Source organism: Chrysemys picta, chromosome 2 (assembly GCF_011386835.1).
Source record: "Chrysemys picta bellii isolate R12L10 chromosome 2, ASM1138683v2, whole genome shotgun sequence".
In the NCBI taxonomy this organism is placed as follows: Eukaryota; Metazoa; Chordata; order Testudines; family Emydidae; genus Chrysemys; species Chrysemys picta.
In genome coordinates, this window is record NC_088792.1 from 74,912,160 (window position 1) to 74,931,985 (window position 19,826).

General features: G+C 40.0%; 1 protein-coding gene across 3 annotated transcripts in view; it reads right to left on the reverse strand.

The window, feature by feature from the left end:
- The window catches only part of NEK10 (NIMA related kinase 10), a 171,146-nt gene that overhangs the window by 24,417 nt on the left and 126,903 nt on the right, over positions 1-19,826 (reverse strand). The window contains exons 29-31 of one of the 3 annotated variants that reach the window (XM_024107392.3): positions 10,496-10,544; positions 8,575-8,612; positions 8,319-8,459 (exon numbers count right to left, since the gene is read on the reverse strand). In XM_024107392.3, the coding sequence (XP_023963160.1) occupies positions 8,319-8,459; positions 8,575-8,612; positions 10,496-10,544 (228 nt within the window). Of the gene's footprint in view, positions 1-6,921; positions 8,460-8,574; positions 8,613-10,495; positions 10,545-19,826 lie in introns of those variants that run through there. The other 2 variants (XM_065583507.1, XM_042840319.2) reach the window with 2 other exon arrangements.

Here is a 19,826-nt window from a genome sequence, read left to right on the forward strand (position 1 = left end):
ATGTTTTCTGTTCATTGCCTAACTCAATGAAAACGGTAGTTATTTGTCAGAATTCCCTGTTCCTGCCAGATACCATTTTGGCTGACAGACAAAAAATAATAATTATAATAATTCAGGACAGGTTATGGAGGAACCTGTTAAAGGCCCTCTAGATATCATCATCACAGTAAGTATATTACTAAATAATTGGCATATATCATGCATAATGTAAAAGACCATAGATGCTAACCAAAATGGAATGCTGTAAATGAAGCCCATCATTTCACTCCCCTATCCTCTGCCCAGAGAAGTGTTAATGCAATGTTATAATTGAGATTTCAAATCTATAGTCCCCATGGCAAGTGTATCTCAGCGTGCTAGCACATAAGCAGAATTATGTATTATATGGTGTTAGTGTAGTTGCTCTACATATTCTGTATGTATACATAATACACACATACAATTTATGTCTCTATGTACACAGATGATAGTTATGCATATAAAATATATACACACATGTATGAATGCACACACACAGGGCAGCAGCTGTGTGCCAGAAACCAGAGAGGGGAACTCCTGAAGCCAGCTAAACGGACTCCCTTCCTTGGCACCCTTGTAGAAAAGGAGGTTTTGAAACGGGCTAGACAACGTCACAGGAATCAAGGCCTCGAAAGCACAGCCAAAAAATAAAATAAAAAATCTCAAAAATAATCGCTGTAAAAATTAATTATTGTTGAATTTTACATCTGAGTATTTTAAATTCTGAGCCAGATTTGTGTGTGTTTGCGTGGTGCCAAGGGATCGATATTTCTTGCTTTGCGAAGACTGATGTTGTGTGAAATTCCAGTTGTTGACATAAAATTGGTTCTATTAGTGCCATGGAGTACACATGGCACTGATAATAATGACTTGCACCAGCAGATAACTGAGTCCTTTGTGTGGTGGTGCTAGGGAGATGGAACTTACTTCCCTTGACATCCACCTCAGACAATCCCTGCCCCACTTTTTAAAAAACTACTGAAGACACAGCAGGTGTTTCCACCTGAAATCCCTGTCAGCTCCGGTGTATGACTCCTGCTTAATGACATCATTATATCTTTTTAGTGTTTTATTTGTGGGTTTTTTTGTATTATCTGTTAATTGTTGTTTTGTTATATATTTTAACTGTGCAGCATCTTGAGCACCTTGCCATGGGGCACTTTATCAATAAAATTTACATTTTCTGTAGATTTAGTGGCATGAATTTACTCTGTTTCATAGTCCATCACGCTACATATACATGAGTGGAGATTCATACAAGCAGAGCTACCTTCATCTATGAATATGCAGAGAAAATTGGCTTTAAAACCTCAAACTTTCTGTTGTCAGATTAATTGAATATTGATAAAAAAGTGAGTATGGGTTATAGAAAACACCAAATGCAAATAGAAATTTAATCCCCACGTATACATGTGTGTGATGTACTCATAAAAGTCATTGGGTTTTTTACACACACACACACACACACACACACACCCTTTGCCGTTGGTCACAGAAGTAAGCTTGTTTCGGGATACTGAGTACAGACTTTACAAATTTAGAAATTATTGTTTTATCTGGTTTGTAAAGTATTTCTCTCTTAATAAAATTTCAGAAAATCATGCCCCTATGCATTGTCTCCAGTTTCTCACCTTCACTGAGAACAGAGGCACCAACAATCTTTTTTTTTAAAATTTAGTCAGAGTTATAACATAAGCACACATTATGGGTCAATTTTTCAAATATAGGAGGTAATAGGCATGCATAAAAAAACTACACACATCTGGTGCATGCACCAGTAACTGCTTCCCTGTGTTTGCAAAGGTGGATTTTTACTGATGCACTTGTTGACTCTCTGTTTGATAATCCAGAACTGTGTCTGACAGAAAAATTGGAGGAATTGGGACAAAAAAAAATTCAAAGTAATTTTCTTTAACAAAAGCAATCATTCATAGTTTTAGAATTAAGAACACAACACTTTTTTAAAGGCTTTTACTTATTATGAATAATGTATTCAATTAGTTATTGCTGATTTTATTTAGGCAAGAAAGAAATGTAAAACCGATTGTTTTAAGAGAAAGAGAAGCTGAATTTTCCAATTTTATTGCATGAACATATTAATTGATTTGCATGCTTTCCTTTTAAGCTAGATCATCACTATTCTGTTATTCTACTCAATCTGTAGTATCAATTCATTCATGAAATACAGCTAGAGGAAGTTATGCATTCATAGGTGCTATGTTTTTGCCTGGGCAAAATACAGTAGAACTTCAGGGATAGGAATGCCTTGGGAATGATGGCTGTTTGTAACTCTGAAATGTTTGCAATTATGAACAAAATGTTATGGTTGTTCTTTCAAAAGTTTACAACTGAACATTGACTTACTACAGCTTTGACACTTTACTATGCAGAAGAAAAATGCTGCTTTAACCATCTTAATTTAAATGAAACAACCACAGAAACAGTTTCCTTACCTTGTCAAATATTTTTTTAAACTTTCCCTTTTTTTTTCCAGTAGTTTACATTTAACACAATACTGTAGTGTATTTACTTATTTATTTATTTATTTATTTTTGTCGCTGCTGTTGCTTGATTGTGTACTTCTGGTTCCAAATGAGGTGTGTGGTTAAGCAGCCAGTTTGTAACTCTGAGGTTCTACTGTACATTTATTTATATTACAACTGTATTGTAAATTTTTTTATTTACAGCATTGTGAAACCATCCAATAAGAGGATGTGTATAGATTATACTGAAGTATATGGCTTTCAGCATAAATAGGTTACATACATGAAATTGGAGTTTATAAACATATCTCCTTCCAAAGCTATTGCCTTGGATTTCTGAGCTATGTCACGAATACTCACTAAATCACTTATGGATAGGTATGTACGGTCAGTTTTGCCCCCCTATTCATAGAATCATAGAATATCAGGGTTGGAAGGGACCTCAAGAGGTCATCTAATCCAACCCCCTGCTCAAAGCAGGACCAATTCCCAACTAAATTATCCCAGCCAGGGCTTTGTCAAGCCGGGCCTTAAAACCGTCCAAGGAAGGAGACTCCACCACCTCCCTAGGTAACCCATTCCAGTGCTTCACCACCCTCCTAGTGAAATAGTGTTTCCTAATATCCAACTTGGACCTCCCCCACTGCAACTTGAGACCATTGCTCCTTGTTCTGTCATCTGCCACCACTGAGAACAGCCGAGCTCCATCCTCTTTGGAACCCCCCTTCAGGTAGTTGAAGGCTGCTATCAAATCCCCCCTCATTCTTCTCTTCTGGAGACTAAACAATCCCAGTTCCCTCAGCCTCTCCTCATAAGTCATGTGCTCCAGACCCCTAATCATTTTTGTTGCCCTCCGCTGGACTCTCTCCAATTTTTCCACATCCTTCTTGTAGTGTGGGGCCCAAAACTGGACACAGTATTCCAGATGAGGCCTCACCAATGTCGAATAAAGGGGAACGATCATGTTCCTCGATCTGTTGGCAATGCCCCTACTTATACAGCCCAAAATGCCGTTAGCCTTCTTGGCCACAAGAGCACACTGTTGACTCATATCCAGCTTCTCGTCCACTGTGACCCCTAGGTCCTTTTCTGCAGAGCTGCTACCTAGCCATTCAGTCCCTAGTCTGTAGCAGTGCATGGGATTCTTCCATCCTAAGTGCAGGACTCTGCACTTGTCCTTGTTGAACCTCATCAGGTTTTTTTTGGCCCAATCCTCTAATTTGTCTAGGTCCCTCTGTATCCGATCCCTACCCTCTAGCGTATCTACCACGCCTTCTAGTTTAGTGTCATCTGCAAACTTGCTGAGAGTGCAGTCCACACCATCCTCCAGATCATTAATAAAGATATTAAACAAAACCGGCCCCAGGACCGACCCTTGGGGCACTCCGCTTGAAACCGGCTGCCAACTAGACATGGAGGCATTGATCACTACCCGTTGAGCCCGACGATCTAGCCAGCTTTCTATCCACCTTACAGTCCATTCATCCAGCCCATACTTCTTTAACTTGGCGGCAAGAATACTGTGGGAGACCGTATCAAAAGCTTTGCTAAAGTCAAGGAATAACACATCCACTGCTTTCCCCTCATCCACAGAGCCAGTTATCTCATCATAGAAGGCAATTAGGTTAGTCAGGCACGACTTTCTCTTGGTGAATCCATGCTGACTGTTCCTGATCACTTTCCTCTCCTCTAAGTGTTTCATAATTGATTCCTTGAGGATCTGCTCCATGATTTTTCCAGGGACTGAGGTGAGGCTGACTGGCCTGTAGTTCTCCGGATCCTCCTTCTTCCCTTTTTTAAAGATGGGCACTACATTAGCCTTTTTCCAGTCATCTGGGACCTCCCCTGATCGCCATGAGTTTTCAAAAATAATGGCTAATGGCTCTGCAATCTCATCCGCCAACTCCTTTAGCACCCTCGGATGCAGCGCATCCGGCCCCCTGGACTTGTGCACGTCCAGTTTTTCCAAATAGTCCCGAACCACTTCTTTCTCCACAGAGGGCTGGTCACCTTCTCCCCATATTGTGCTGCCCAGTGCAGCAGTCTGGGAGCTGACCTTGTTCGTGAAGACAGAGGCAAAAAAAGCATTGAGTACATTAGCTTTTTCCACATCCTCGGTCACTAGGTTGCCTCCCTCATTCAGTAAGGGGCCCACACTTTCCTTGACTTTCTTCTTGTTGCTAACATACCTGAAGAAACCCTTCTTATTACTCTTAACATCTCTTGCTAGCTGCAACTCCAAGTGTGATTTGGCCTTCCTGATTTCACTCTTGCATGCCTGAGCAATATTTTTATACTCCTCCCTGGTCATTTGTCCAATCTTCCACTTCTTGTAAGCTTCTTTTTTGCGTTTAAGATCAGCAAGGATTTCACTGTTTAGCCAAGCTGGTCGCCTGCCATATTTACTATTCTTTCTACACATCAGGATGGTTTGTTCCTGCAACCTCAATAAGGATTCTTTAAAATACAGCCAGCTCTCCTGGACCCCTTTGCCCTTCATGTTATTCTCCCAGGGGATCCTGCCCATCTGTTCTCTGAGGGAGTCAAAGTCTGCTTTTCGGAAGTCCAGGGTCCGTATTCTGCTGCTCTCCTTTCTTCCTTGTGTCAGGACCCTGAACTCGACCATCTCATGGTCACTGCCTCCCAGGTTCCCATCCACTTTTGCTTCCCCTACTAATTCTTCCCTGTTTGTGAGCAGCAGGTCAAGAAAAGCTCTGCCCCTAGTTGGTTCTTCCAGCACTTGCACCAGGAAATTGTCCCCTACACTTTCCAAAAACTTCCTGGATTGTCTGTGCACCGCTTTATTGCTCTCCCAGCAGATATCAGGGTGATTAAAGTCTCCCATGAAACCAGGGCCTGCGATTTAGCAACTTCTGCTAGTTGCCAGAAGAAAGCCTCGTCCACCTCATCCCCCTGGTCTGGTGGTCTATAGCAGACTCCAACCACGACATCCCCCTTGTTGCTCACACTTCTCAACTTTATCCAGAGACTCTCATGTACCCAAAGATGACAAGAGGGCATTTCAAGACACTGCTTGGTAAGAACCTGAAGACAAGCTGGGAGGAGGAGAGTTTGGAATTGTGGAAAAGACCAATGGAGAGAAAGAACCCCACTCTTGGAAATCAGGAAATAGCATTCACCCTGAGATAAGACTGCGGAAGAACTGGAATTTGACAGAGGCAGGTGAGATGATAGAGTAAGAATAGCTTAACCAAATTAGAAAAATTAATAATAGTAATGCAAAAAGGCCTAGAGATATCCTAAAACAGACATGATAGCCAAAGGGTAAACAGTGTTATGCCTTCTGCTCAAAAATAATCATTACAGCATAGACACCTCCAACATTGTGATGGTCTATAGGCTGTAATATATTATATATCTATGTCATAGGAATTAGATATAGTAGCCAAAATTGCCTGGTGCAGTGATACGTTTTCTTTCTGTTGGTACCCATATGTAAGTAACTAAATGTTCTTAATATTTTTCCCTTAAGAACAACAGTTAAAAGGCTGTTTACTTGTTTTGAAGCAAAAATGTTCATTTGCTAACCAGCAAGTAATCTCAAACTCCTATGTGATTTGTTCCCTCCCTTCCTCAATGAGATATCAGATATAGATTAGCCACAGGCAGCTTGATAGGAAACAAATTTACTAGCCTTCTTAAATGAACTAGTATTGCTGAGCTATTTACTAAGCAGAGTATACTAAACCCCGATTTATGGACTACACAATGAAAAGGTAACTATGCTTCATTAATTAAAGAGCACTATGCATCTACCTTTTGAACCATAGTGGCATAATAATGATTTATTTGTGTTCCATGGAAAAATATTAATTCAAACTTTAAGGATCATTAGAAAAAATATTGCTGACCAAGCTTTAGACCATTTTAAAGACTAAAGCATATAACTATGTATTATGTCTTCTGCAAACAAAAATTGATTCACAGAAAGTCAGAAGATGCAATTGATTTAACACTGGCACGATTTTTATTTCCACATCGGCCCTCTCTACACTGTTCTGCCTGCCAGAATAACGTAAAGGGGTTTTAATATACATCAGATTTAAAGTGCAATAATTCCGACATGATAAATCAATTGCAACTTATGACTTTCTAATGTTGCACATTTACAAGTCATATACATTATCACTTCTGGATCTTAAATAAAGAGCTTAGTCATCAGCAGATTGTCAGTATGGATCCATACTCTCAGGGGATTAGATAGTAGTACAGGGGTGGGCAAACTTTTTGGCCCAAGAGCCACATCTGAGTGAGGAAATTGCATGCAGGACCATGAATGTAGGGCTGAGGCAGGGGGTTGGGGTGCGGGAGGGAGTGCGGAGTGTGAGAGGGGGCTCAGGGCAGGGGGTTCGGGTGCAGGAGGGGTGCGACGGGGGCTCAGGGCAGGGGTTGGGGTGCAGGAAGGGGTGTGGAGTGCGGGAAGGGGCTCAGGGCAGGGGGTTGGGGTGCAGGAGGGGTCGGCAGCGGGTTGGGGTGCAGGGTACAAGAAAGGTTTAGGGTGCGGACTCCGCCGCTTACCTGGAGCTGCTCCAGGGTGGCAGCGGCACATAGCGGAGCTAAGACAGGCTCCCTGGCCCTGCACCACTCCCGGAAGCAGCCGGCACCACGTCCCCGCGGCCGCTTCCGGGAGCGGGGGCAGAGAGCTCCGTGCGCTGCCCTCACCTGTGAGTACCTCTCTCAAAGCTCCCATTGGGTTCCCCATTCCCGGCCAATGTGAGCTGCGAGGGGTGGTGCCTAAAGGCGAGGACAGCGCGTGGAGCCCTCGCCCCCCCCCCCCCCCCAGGGGCCGCAGGGACATGATGCCGGCCACTTCCAGCAGCAGCGCGGGGCCCACGGCACCATGGGGGTGGCAATCCCACAGGCTGGATCCAAACAGATCCAGCCCACAGGACATAGTTTGCCCACCCCTGTAGTAGTAGCAAAATTCAGAGGAAAACTTATTAAACAAGATTGTACAACTGCTCTCCCAGATTGTGCATCTGATCTGGAAACCAACTCAAGAGCATAAATGCATGAATTGAAATCCAGGGAGCAGACATACATCTCTGCAATGGAGGTATTTCTAAGACATGCTTTAGAGTCTACTTTAGATCTAGGCCCTAAAACCTTCTAATGGGAGATATCAACATTCTCTTTAATTTACCCTAAGGGCAGTTATGTTGTCTCACAGACCATTATGATTTTGAGACATTCTAGCTGGATACCCCAGGGTGCATTCACAGAGTTTGTATATCTCTAATTACAACACTTTTGAGAAAACAATAGCCACTGTTATAATTGGGCAATAATTTGTGTTTTGTATTGTATAATTAAAATTCCCAAAACAGACTTAATAACCAAAAAGCTGTGAAACAACAGTTACTATATGTACATGGAAGAGTCTCTATGAAGAGCAATATTTCAATTGCTCAAAATCTTTTTCTTTCAAATACAACTGAATCCAGGTGACAGTGTAGATTATGAAGTAACAGCATAGAGTTTTTAAATCATATCAGTGAGAATAAAAAGCATCTGAAACTACAAGACTGCTTCACCAATGATGATATATGTGCAAACATATTGTAACTTACAAAGACTCTATACAGCACTACCTACTCAGGAGAAATTCCAACTGCATTAAATGGAAATTTGCGCTGGGTAAGGCATGCTAAAATAGAGCCCCGAAGAATTTTCTTGGAATTCATATTTTTAAAATGTTTCCTTAAGGATCACTCACATACTGTGTTTCTATCTCATACATAATGTTGTGCTCTCCTATCATTTGTTTCACTTCAAAATGTTACTGTTGAGTACTACCATGATCTTTTAGGTTGCGAAGAACCACAGCTGGAAGGCTATAAGACTGCCACCCTGTCACTAACGATGTCTCTATTTTCTTAACGTTGGCCCTGAACATGAGCGTAGGTACTCTCAGAAGCAGATCAAGAGGCAGCAAAGCTGAAGAAATAAAAGAGGGAGATACTGTATATGCAACTAAAACAAAATTTAAAAGAACTTGGAAATGGTAAGATTAATTTCAGTGCAAGTCTGGTTGTCATAAACATGCAATTACCTGGTCTTGGTCTGGATCCTAGGCCTCCAATATAATCTCTATAAAACAGAAGTAGGTTTGATATTGTCTTGTTTCAAATCATATAAATTTGTTTCAAATAAAATAAAATATAAAATCATAGAGGAAATACAAAAAAAAATATCCCTTGCTCCCTTCACATGCCTCCTCTCGATCTCCTACCTCCCATCCCTTTCTCCCCAATATTTGGCACAGTCCAGCAGCTTCAGCTACATGACCAGGAATCAACATTTTAAAATAATTTTGAACACTGCACCGTATACATATGAAAATATCTCTCTGCAAGTGATCCTGGCCATAGTCACAGGTAAAGAAAATTAGGATTGTGAGGGGAACAAGATTAAACAATGTTAAAAGAAACAACATATTGTGCCTGCCTCTGTAAGGAGCATGTACCACTTTGCAGAGCTTTTCTCTGATCTGGTCCAAAACAAAACAAAGAAGACCCACAAACAGAGGTCGACTTGCTTCAGCAGTGTGAAAAAACAATGATCCTTAATTTACGAAGTTTCTGGCAAGCAGTAGACAGGACTGACAACCACAGGTTTCCAAAATTATAAGTCAAGTTCCAAAAATAAATCATGAGACTGGTTTAAAAAGCATGAGTTTTTTTATACAATAATATATTGAAGGTTCTGTTTATTTGCCTTCTGGTTTTTGAGCCTTTAACGTGCAGCAAAAGAGTGTCAGATCCAGATCTTCAGTGTATAAAACCTTCACTAATCCGCTCAGCTATCTAAACCTTTTTCCTCAGTATAGCTCAACACACTTTATATAGGCGGGTAAGTATTATTAGCCCCACTTTACCTATGGTGACTATAAGGAACAGAAAGTTTGCATTGATGGCATTCTTGTCTAGTGGATAAAAGGTATTAGTTGATCAGAGTCTACTCCAGGTTCTAACAAGACTTTGTATGTGATCTTATAATAATAATATAATAATATATGGAGATATACCTATCTCATAAAACTGGAAGGGACCCTGAAAGGTCCTTGAATCCAGCCCCCTGCCTTCACTAGCAGGACCAAGTACTGATTTTGCCCCAGACCCCTAAATTGCCCCCTCAAGGACTGAACTCACAACCCTGGGTTTAGCAGGCCAATGCTCAAACCACTGAGCTATCCCTCCCCGAATTGCATAACTGAGCTATCCCTCCTCAAATTGCATAACTTTTGCATAACCTCAGTTATTCCATTGTAAAAGGGTGGTAACAATGTTGGCCCATCTCAGAGGAGTGGTGTGATGCCTCACTAAAAAGGATTGTGAAGGTCTACATACTATTAAGGTCAGTTAACAAAGATGTGGGAATAGTATTCAAGACCTCTTGGTACCCTTCCTGGTGCTCATTCCTCCGTAGACCAAGAAGGCATTTATATGTTAACAGCAACAGGAGAACCTACTTTATCAGATCATGGATTTCCCAAAACATTCATCTAATTTTGTAAAGAAGCACTAGCTGGTTTAGAGTACTTCAAAGGACAAGACACTTGTGTGCACAGTTAAATACACACACATGCATATTTTTTCCCACCAAAAATATGCTTTGTTCAAAATATGTTGCAGAAATAAAAAATTTTATTTTTCTACCAGCTCTAGTTGGAACTGACATAAAGGTGTCCAGTCATAAAACTGCACTGGTTTAACTAAATGAATTTAATGTCATACCTTTTGTTAAACCAGTGCAACTTCTGTGCATAGACAATCTATAACAGTATGTTGACAGTAGAGTTTTTACCTCAAGTTAATTGATTGCCAGTTAGCTTGAGGTAATTAACACGTTTGCAGACACTCCACAAAAGTTTTATCCAGGACAACTGTAAAAAATTCTTTGTGGAATATCCAAACTGGAATTCAAAATAACGATGATCAAATCTGATTTTTGAAACCTAAAATTGTACATACCTTGTCTGAGGTGGTCTTTCAGAAGCACTGAAACTTCGTTTAATTATACCTGAAACAAATGCACAAAGGTTATATTCTCTGTATTGAAAGAATAGTATAGAAATAAAATATAGTCAATTTCCCAGCAGATATACTGTGCCAAAATCTTAACACCCCCCCCCCCCCCACACACACACACACATACACACAGGACTAAATCTAAACTTCAAAATTCAAATAACACATTTAAGAACTGAGTCCCCTTGTGATGCACCAAGGATCTGCCTGCATCATAACCAATATCTCACTACCACAAAGACTGATGTATATGTTGGATCACTCACTTGCTTAAAAGTTAAGCATGTATGGAAGTCTTTGCAAGGCTGGGGCCTTAAGGTGTATCTTTTTCCCTGCAGAAAGAGTACTATTTTTCAGAGAGAAAATTTTCAGTTTTCATGGCACAATTTAAACTATCATAAACATGTATTTAATGCCGTATGTAATGCTAGAAATGTCTTAGTACACAACAGCAGGAAATAAATACAAAACTTAAAATTGCCACTAATTTTTAGCTTTTTTTACTTTGGGCCAAATTCTGTCACTCTTGTGTACATGAGCAGTACCTTACTTCTCAAATAGTCCCACTGATTTAAAGACACAAAAGCTAACGTGCATTGAGGTTAACTGACTTGCTCACAATTATGCAGTGAATCAGTAGGACAGCTAGAACAGAACCCAGTGTGTCTGTTCTGTTCTCTAACCACTGGACTGAGCAGTCTCCTAATCAATGCTAGGATATTCATTCACATAGTTCCCCAATGCAGCAAGAGGAGGGAAAATCCTCCATAATCTTTACTATTTATTCACTTACAAGCCATGACAGAAAAGATTTCTTCTGTACAACTGTTCCATTGATGATAACTTATCTACTGCTCCACAAACCATTTTAATTCTAACTGTTTAGACCACTGCCTCTTGCCCCCATTTTCTGTGGGAAGGCAGAATGTATCTGTACATTCAGAACAAAGAAATATTTCATCCTATCAAAGGTTATCTTAATAACAGAAACTAGGCAGGTCTTCACCATTTTTCCTTTCCATATTCATAGTATATTCTACCCTTGGCTAAGGTACTTATCTTTCCACTATTGGTAGTAACAATGGAAGTATTATTGTCGACTGGGAACAGCAGTGTTTAATCACTCCGAATCGGACAACATCGTACTAAAAAAATTTGTGCCAGATCTTATACTAGTTTTCCTACCATTGCTAGTGCTGGTGGAGCTGCATCAGTACTACAGCAAAAGTAGGAGATTTCAGAAAAGGCCCAGCCTTCAAAACTGAATAAACTTCCAAGTGACTTGAATCCTTTTCCATGAGGCTCAAGCACATGTCAAGATGTGAGGCCATCGCTACATTGGCAATTTACAGTGCTGAAACTTTCTCACTCAGGGGTGTGAAAAAACACCCCTCTGAGCGATGCAAGTTTCAGCACTGTAAAGTGGCAGTGTAGACAGTGCACCAGCACTGGAAGCCATGCTCCCAGCACTGGTAGCTACTCCCCTCACGGGGGTGGTTTTTTTATAATTTGTCTTAAACTGAGCTCCACATGCGACCACACAGCCACGTTAAAGCGCTGCTGCGGCAGTGCTTTAATGTTGGTAGTGAAGACATACCCTTAAAATGTACTGCATTATAGTCTCTACAGTTTTCTTCCCTTTTCAAGATTCCCTGGCAATAATGAAAAGATCGTGAAGGAGATTGTCGTCTATCATGTGGAGCTCGGTTTAAGACAAATTATAAAAGAAACCATTCATCTTTTATTTAGGTCAGAGCTGACAATAAAAAAGTCATGCCTCTCTCTTGTTTTCCCTGTTACTATTGTACACAGCAGAACAGGTACACCTACTGCATGGCACTTGGCTCAAAGAATAGGTAAATGATGCAACTACGAATGGGCTAGATTCTCTTCGATGAGTCAAGAAATAAAATATGGAATATTTTGGCTGCAAATTGATTTAATAGTGAAATTTAAGACAGAGAAGAGAGTTTCCACAGAACAAATCAACATCCATTGGGCCCTGATTTTGATTTAGGCCTTTGGGCACTACTGATGTACAAATAACATCAACAGGAGAGCCACAAAACTCAGTATCATGTGATGTTAACAGGACATTTTGACAATCATTATATCATTCCCTGATTAGGGAGTTTAGAGTGCTTACTGTCTCAAACACATCCTTGTGAAATGTAAAAACTTTGAATGGGGCTCTTTGGAGTAGCAAATGGCTCCTTTTTTGTTTATGGAAGCAAACACAATAACACCAATACAAGGGTGATAGTGTAGTTTTGATTGACACTGGAGTCACATAGCTTGGGTAGGGATTTTGGATAATAGCCTCAAGGACATGGTTGTAACAGAGTATAATGGATTTGGGGAATATATAAGAACAAATAGGCTCCTAGAGCAGTAACAGACACCATTTGGCTAGAGACCTCGTTTTGAACACAGAGTTGCTTGATGGAGTTCTGAAAAAGCAGTGTTAACTCAGAGAGGAGCGAGCTTCCCCTTCTCAAGAACATACGTACTTCTTAATTATACTAGATATACAGAATCCTGTCCCTGTGTCAAAGACATTGTCTCCCAATCAGGAAATAGCTTCCTTCCATAGTCCAACCAGAAGCTGACTCATCATATTTGACCTGCCAATCTTGTGACTTATGGATATATTGGTGCATGATATTTCACACCAAAGAGCCTGTCTCTATACACTCATAAGTACCTGGCATACATGTAATAGAGACAGTTCCTGAATCACATGCCAAGATTGGGGAAATAATTTTTAGTACCAAAGAAACAGAAGTAGTGATGCAGGTCACTAAACAATAGCTATTGCCCAATGGCCTTGTTGTGGTTAATAATAATAATTTGAATTAGAGTACCACATAAAGTCCTCAGCCGAGACTGGGGTCCCTTTGTGATAGACACTGTACAAACACACAGTAAGTGTTTATACAGTGATTAGCACAAGGTGGCACCTCATATTTAGGCACTACAATAATACAAATAAATAAATACTACCAATAATAATACTAGCAGTAGTAGACTGTAAGTGCTCCAGAGGAGGGACTGTCTAAATAGACAAGACAAAGGATGAGAGAGGAAACAGAAGCATAGACGGGTGAAGGACTTGCTCAAGGTCACATAGCAGGAATGGAACTCAGGTTGCCTGATAAGGCCATACTTTCTCCTTCCCATAGAAGTCTCCTTGGATTTTGTAGCCCATGGGGTTAGCTCGGCTTCATTATATTTACTTCCTTGCCTTCATTATATTCAGCAATAATGCAAGGAATCTACAGGCCTGTATCCTGTAACACATTGGCTTCAGCAGCTAGCATAAGGCTTGAGACCTATAAACTATGACACAGGTAAATGACCTAATGGTCACCCCTAAGTTTTGGGGAACAGAGTGTGAGGGGGAATTTTGTCCATCATGACATCAGCCAACCACAGGAACATGAGCTAACACCAGCTTTTGGATAGAATGCCCGCAGATGTCTGAACACAGGAGTGCCGTAGCAACAAGTTGAAGTACTTGATAATAAATTGACATCATTAATATGCTAATCTATAGGAGAATGACCCCCAACATTAGTAGCATGAGGAATAAGGAAGAGGGCAGAACCCCCTACTGAATATGTATTAGACACAGTGGTATCAGTGTAACATTTTATAAAAGCTGTATCCCAGCTGGTGGGAGTGGGGGGAGAGATGTAGCCCTTGGGAGGTGCCAGAATGATGGCAACTGCTGATGAGGAGAAAGGTGATGAGGAAGATAATGGCTAACAATTCAAGTTCATCTGCAAGGGATGATGTGAGTATATGAATGTTCAGATGTACATTCTGTATTATCTCTGTCCACTTTACTGGGTTCGAGTGTTTGTGACTTTGCTAAATGTATTAATAAATTATTGTAAGTATAAAAGAGTTCCTATAGTGTGAGTGTTGCAACTGTGCATATCGGAGTTCCCAACTATACTGTAATTTTAATAATACTGGGCCTGATCTTGGATGAAGAACCTGTCAAACCTCAAAATGATAACTGGGACTTCTTAAGTAATCAAAATAATTTATACATAATTTATAGATCAGGCTACAATTTGAATGGGGAAAATGGTGTTGTGGGGGGAAATATGGTTTAGTCCAAATGGCTTGTAAATTGAGGGCATGTCTACACAGGGATGCTCAGAGAAGTTAAGGAGAATCAACTAAAAATGAAAAGTCAATGGGCATAAATTAAAGTGTGTTAACCCCACCTCCACCCACGTTGAAGCTCTCAATCACAAGTAAAGTGGTCTTACTTGTTTCCTGTATATTAATCCTTCTTGGAGGAAGATTAAGGCACAGGTAACTAAGGCTACTTTACTCCTGAAACAGAACATCTATCTGGATGGGAGTAATGTACTTTAATGCACATTGACTTCTCACCTTTAGTTGATTTGTCTTAACTTCCCTAGTATCCACAGGTAGACAAGCCGTGAGTGTTGAGACACATTTCTTAGGACCTGTCCACATTTGAAATACTACAGCAGCACAGCTGCAGCTGCTGTAACTCTTCAGTGTAGACCCTATCTATACCAACGGAAGGGGTTATCTTGTCAATGTAGGTAATCCACCTTCCCAAGAGGCAGTAGCTAGAGTAATGGAAGAATTCTTCCATCAACCTACACTGCCTACACCAGGGGTTAGTTCAGTATAGCTACATCTTTCACGGGTACGGATTTGCCGACAGTGTAGACAAGCCCTTAGTTTATGGTAGTCTGAAGGTAAAGGAAATATATATCATCCAGAGTCTAGATTCACAAAATAATGTAGGTACCTAACTACCACTTTAGAGGCCTAAATCCCAGAATCAGGCCCCACTGGGATTCACAAAAGTCCCGTAAGTGTGCCCCTGAACCTGCAGGTGCCTAAACTCATTTGGCATCTAAATTTTTGCAGTAAATGTTCCCTAGGCACCTATGTATCTGCTTCTGGGTATCTGCACTGGGTTTCTGCTGCTGCCTCAACCCAGTCCCAGAGTGATTCATGAACCATGGAAAATAGGAGTTGCTCTGCCAAACTCGCCTGCAGGACCCCATCTAGAAAGTGTACTCAGAGTTCACCTACTGGATTGGGCCCCTATAAATGAACTTGCACAAAATGGTTGGCGCTGGGAAGAGGACACCCTCATAACTTTTAGGGGAAGCGTCTAGGCCAGATCCTTTGATCTTTACCAGTCCCTCTAATATGAAAATTTCGATTAATTCTGTGAGGTCTTTTAAGAAAATCAAGGGGCATCAAGAAAGTTGCTATGATTGCCATCTTTAATTGGAGACTTATTCAAAGGAATATTTAAGAGTTTAGCTTCAGGACTAACATGAACATCAGTAAAAGTCATACAAATATATTCTAGTGCATAGTTTTAAAAATTTTCCCCTAGCAGTAGTCTGACCATCTTCTTGCCTCTGCTTACAACATGTAATATCAAGAGAAGATATTATGACAAGGAGAGAAGACTAAAAAAATAGGAAGAGAGAATATTTTGCTTTGCTTTGCTTTTCTGTCCGGTAGTCTCTTGAAAAAAATGCCTCCAAAAACTAATTGGAATGAAAGAAAAATTAAATCAGCACTCATAAGAATCATTGGTCTGCCTGAGGGAGGGGAAAACAATAATAGTATTTGGTTTTTTAATGATTTTTCTAAGATCTTCTCAGTTTTAAGGTCAAATTAGCCTAATTATATATAATAGTTTTTATAAGCTTTTTAAAAGTTATTTTAGTTGATCCTGGGCGATAGCTGCACATTCAGAAACTGCATCCTGCATAGGCACTGACTCCGTGGGTGCTGAATGTGCCCACTCCCAGCCTCTGGCAAACAGAGCCTAGGGACACCATCCCTGCCCATTGCGGCTAATAGCGATTGATGGACCTATCCTCCATGAATTTATCTAGTTCTTTTTTGAACCCTGTTCTAGTCTTGGCCTATACTGAATCAACTGCATACATATTATTGTACTATGAAAAACAAATTTCTTGTAAGGTATCATACGTAAACTGGTGACATGCTGGTCAGGAACACCAAGATGTGCGTATGGGCTGTGTATAAAGAGTTATGTATATGTGCCAGATATAGATGCTTAAAATGTGTTTTGGAGGCAGTGCATAAATCAAGCCTGACACACAGATAAAGGAATGTGGATTGACCATGAAAGTATATTCACATATAAGGTAAAAAATCAAGCTACAAGTGGTGGAAGAAACAGTGTACTAAGCATATTGGAGGACAGAGTCTGTACCCTAGGGAATCTACCTGGCTCTTGAGGCAAAGACAATGGATTTGGGGAAATATAAGGGGAGTAAAAAGGCATTCTAATTATCCATCACTTTTGGTAACAAAAGGGACAACACCCTCTGATTCTCTGAACATTGGAGCCTCGTACCAGGAAGGGCTAGGGATGCTGTAAGTGAGAAAGCTGTTTAAGAAGACACAATTTGCTAGAATTACATTTTAGGCCTATGAAGCATGTTATTTTGTTTGCCTGTAACCATTTTCTGTTTCTGTTATCTTTGCTTAGTATCACATAAAGCTCTATTCTTTATTAATAAACTTAAGACAATTAAAAGGATTCGTTCCTATATGAACTGTGACCATAAGACACAATTTCCCCACTGCATTAGACACACAGGAAAGATCATAAATAAACAATTACTAAATTTTTGTCTAACCTACAAAATATCTTTCAAGGAAAATATTTTTAAATGATTTTAACAACAATTTCATATAGCACTATTTTGTCTGCAGTGTTGATGACATGATTTGGTAAAAAAAAAAGGGGGGGTTTGAAAAAATATTCCAGACAGTGAGCTACACTGTTGCACAGAGAATCGGGGGTGGGCTGGGGAAGTAGAGACACCTGGACGATGGTTTGTTTTCTCTTCATGCAAATTTTACTAAATTTGCCTAATTTTCCCAGTGGCTGAAATTCTGCTTTTTTTCCCTTCTGCACAGTTCTAATTTTCAGACATAGCCACCTAAGCTGTGCATCATACTTCATCTGGGTGTTCAAATCAGCATTTATCTGTACCCAGTTTTGCCAGATACCTAGGTTAGATGTCTAAATACTGATTTGAAAACTCAGTATAATTATTTTGGTCATGTAATTTGGGGATTCAGTCCTTAAAAAACAGGTCTCTGAACATCTGACAAGAACACACAGACACCAAACAACAACAGCAAAAAAAACAGAAATGTTGATATTTTTGCCCCATGTTCATGTTTTAAATACAAATGCTTGCAAAGACCACCTCTGTGCTTCTACAAAGATCTAGATTTTCATTATCTATAAGAACCATAATTCCCTTCATCATCCTACTTAGACATCTGGTGTTGCCAGTAGGATGCTCTGGCTGAAAACATCTGGTCTGAGAAACGAGTTGTGCTCAAATTATCTCCCATCCATTCAAGTCCCAGAGACAGCAGACAAAGTTGTGCTACCTATCATGTTTTAAAATCTAGCTTAAGGGTGGCAACCTTTTTAAGTGTAAACAGTCAAGAGTTTGTCATTCTCAACCCAAGTAATATTTTATATTCTGTTTCCAAGTATCTGTATAGTATGACTGATGAACCTGAGTAATGTTCTTAATGTTTAAAATCTTGGAATTTTGTTATATAGCTTTCATTGAAACTAAAATCTAATTCCTAAGTGTACTTGACTGTCCTAATGTAGCATTTTTGGGCAGACAAATGATGACTGTCCCCAAGACAGCATGATCTCTAGCCTCTTCAAAAAAGCAGCCAAAGTCAAGTGAAGGAAATACCCATATTTACTGATCAGATTTGGGACCAAGTGTCCAATTTCAGTGGTGACTGATTAGTTATTACTCAAGCTAACCATGGTGCACTGAGTAAAATGTCATAAGATAAAAGGACCAACATCACAGAGAACATAAGAGGAGAGGAATCTGTAAAAACATCAAATACTATTTTATCCTATCAGCATCAAACAGTTGAAGTAAAAGCAGACCTATTTAGGAGTACCCAAATAACAATTAGGTTAGAGATTTTCCCATTTGTCTTGTTTCATTTTTCTATTTGCTCATTTCTTCAGCATTGTCTACAAATTAAGTGCATTTACACTTAAAAATAAGCACCTACAAATGACTAAGTTAAAGGGTAATTGGGGACAGAGTTTATATTATAATGATTAAAAAACTCACAATAAAACTAACAAAATGTGTACCTAGCATCACCCTGGTTTCTTTCTGGCTGTATGTTTCCCTCACCATTTGCATCTCTTTTAGCCGTTCAGACTGTAAACTCTTCAACAATATGTCACTGGCACCCAGCACATTTTGGATGTTGCCATCACACAAATAATAATCATATACAGCCTATTTGATTTTTAGGACTGTTATAGGGTGATCCCTTGAGAGTCTTTTGCAGCCTCAGTAACTGATCACAACAACTCCAGGTGTTGTTTACCTCCACTGTGCTTTATTATATTCCTTCAGCAGGCCACAGCCTGGAGTGTTATTTACACACTGTTTAGTCAGTAACCAGCATCCCCAATCTCCTTCTGGGGACCAGTACACTACAGTACTAGCAGCAGCCAGTCCTGCCTACACCTACTTTCCTTTAGGCTACCTCTTCTCCTCCTTAGCATTTCCTTCCTGTCTGATTATAGCATTCCAGCTGCTGGGGATACTTCCACCCAATTATCCCCTCCACTATATCTCTACTGAGTTAATTGGCACCCTCAATCAATTAATCAGGTCCAAATTAATGTATACTGGTGGGGATTTGAGTGACAGGGTACTAAGTCAACTCCTGACTCAGCCCACCCAGTTATATGGTAAGATCAGATACAAGGCATCGCCAAGAAGCATGAACAATTACTACAGCATATAAGTTTGCATAGGGCAAACTTGAAGTTGTTAAGGGAATCTGTCTTGTAAGGTTAAAATGACTGCACTACAAGCTCAGTCCCCTTTTTCTTATAACTGTTGAATACAGTTCTATCTTTATGGATATATTTTTTAAAGGGCATAAAGTATATAATTAAATATATCACGGTATCTCCAGGCCCATAATTGGGCCAAATACTTTTGTATTATACCTTATCCTGCACATCCGTTTCTGTCCCATAGAACATTGTGGCATGGAATGCCGTTTTGCAAAAGAGCCATAAGTTTCAAGTAGGGAGGAGAGGGGGAATCCTATAGAGAAAGAGACTGAGTGATGTCTAGAATTCCTGGGTATTGTTATTCTCTTGTTAAGTAGGGGTGCATGCTGAAAAACCATATTCATAGGA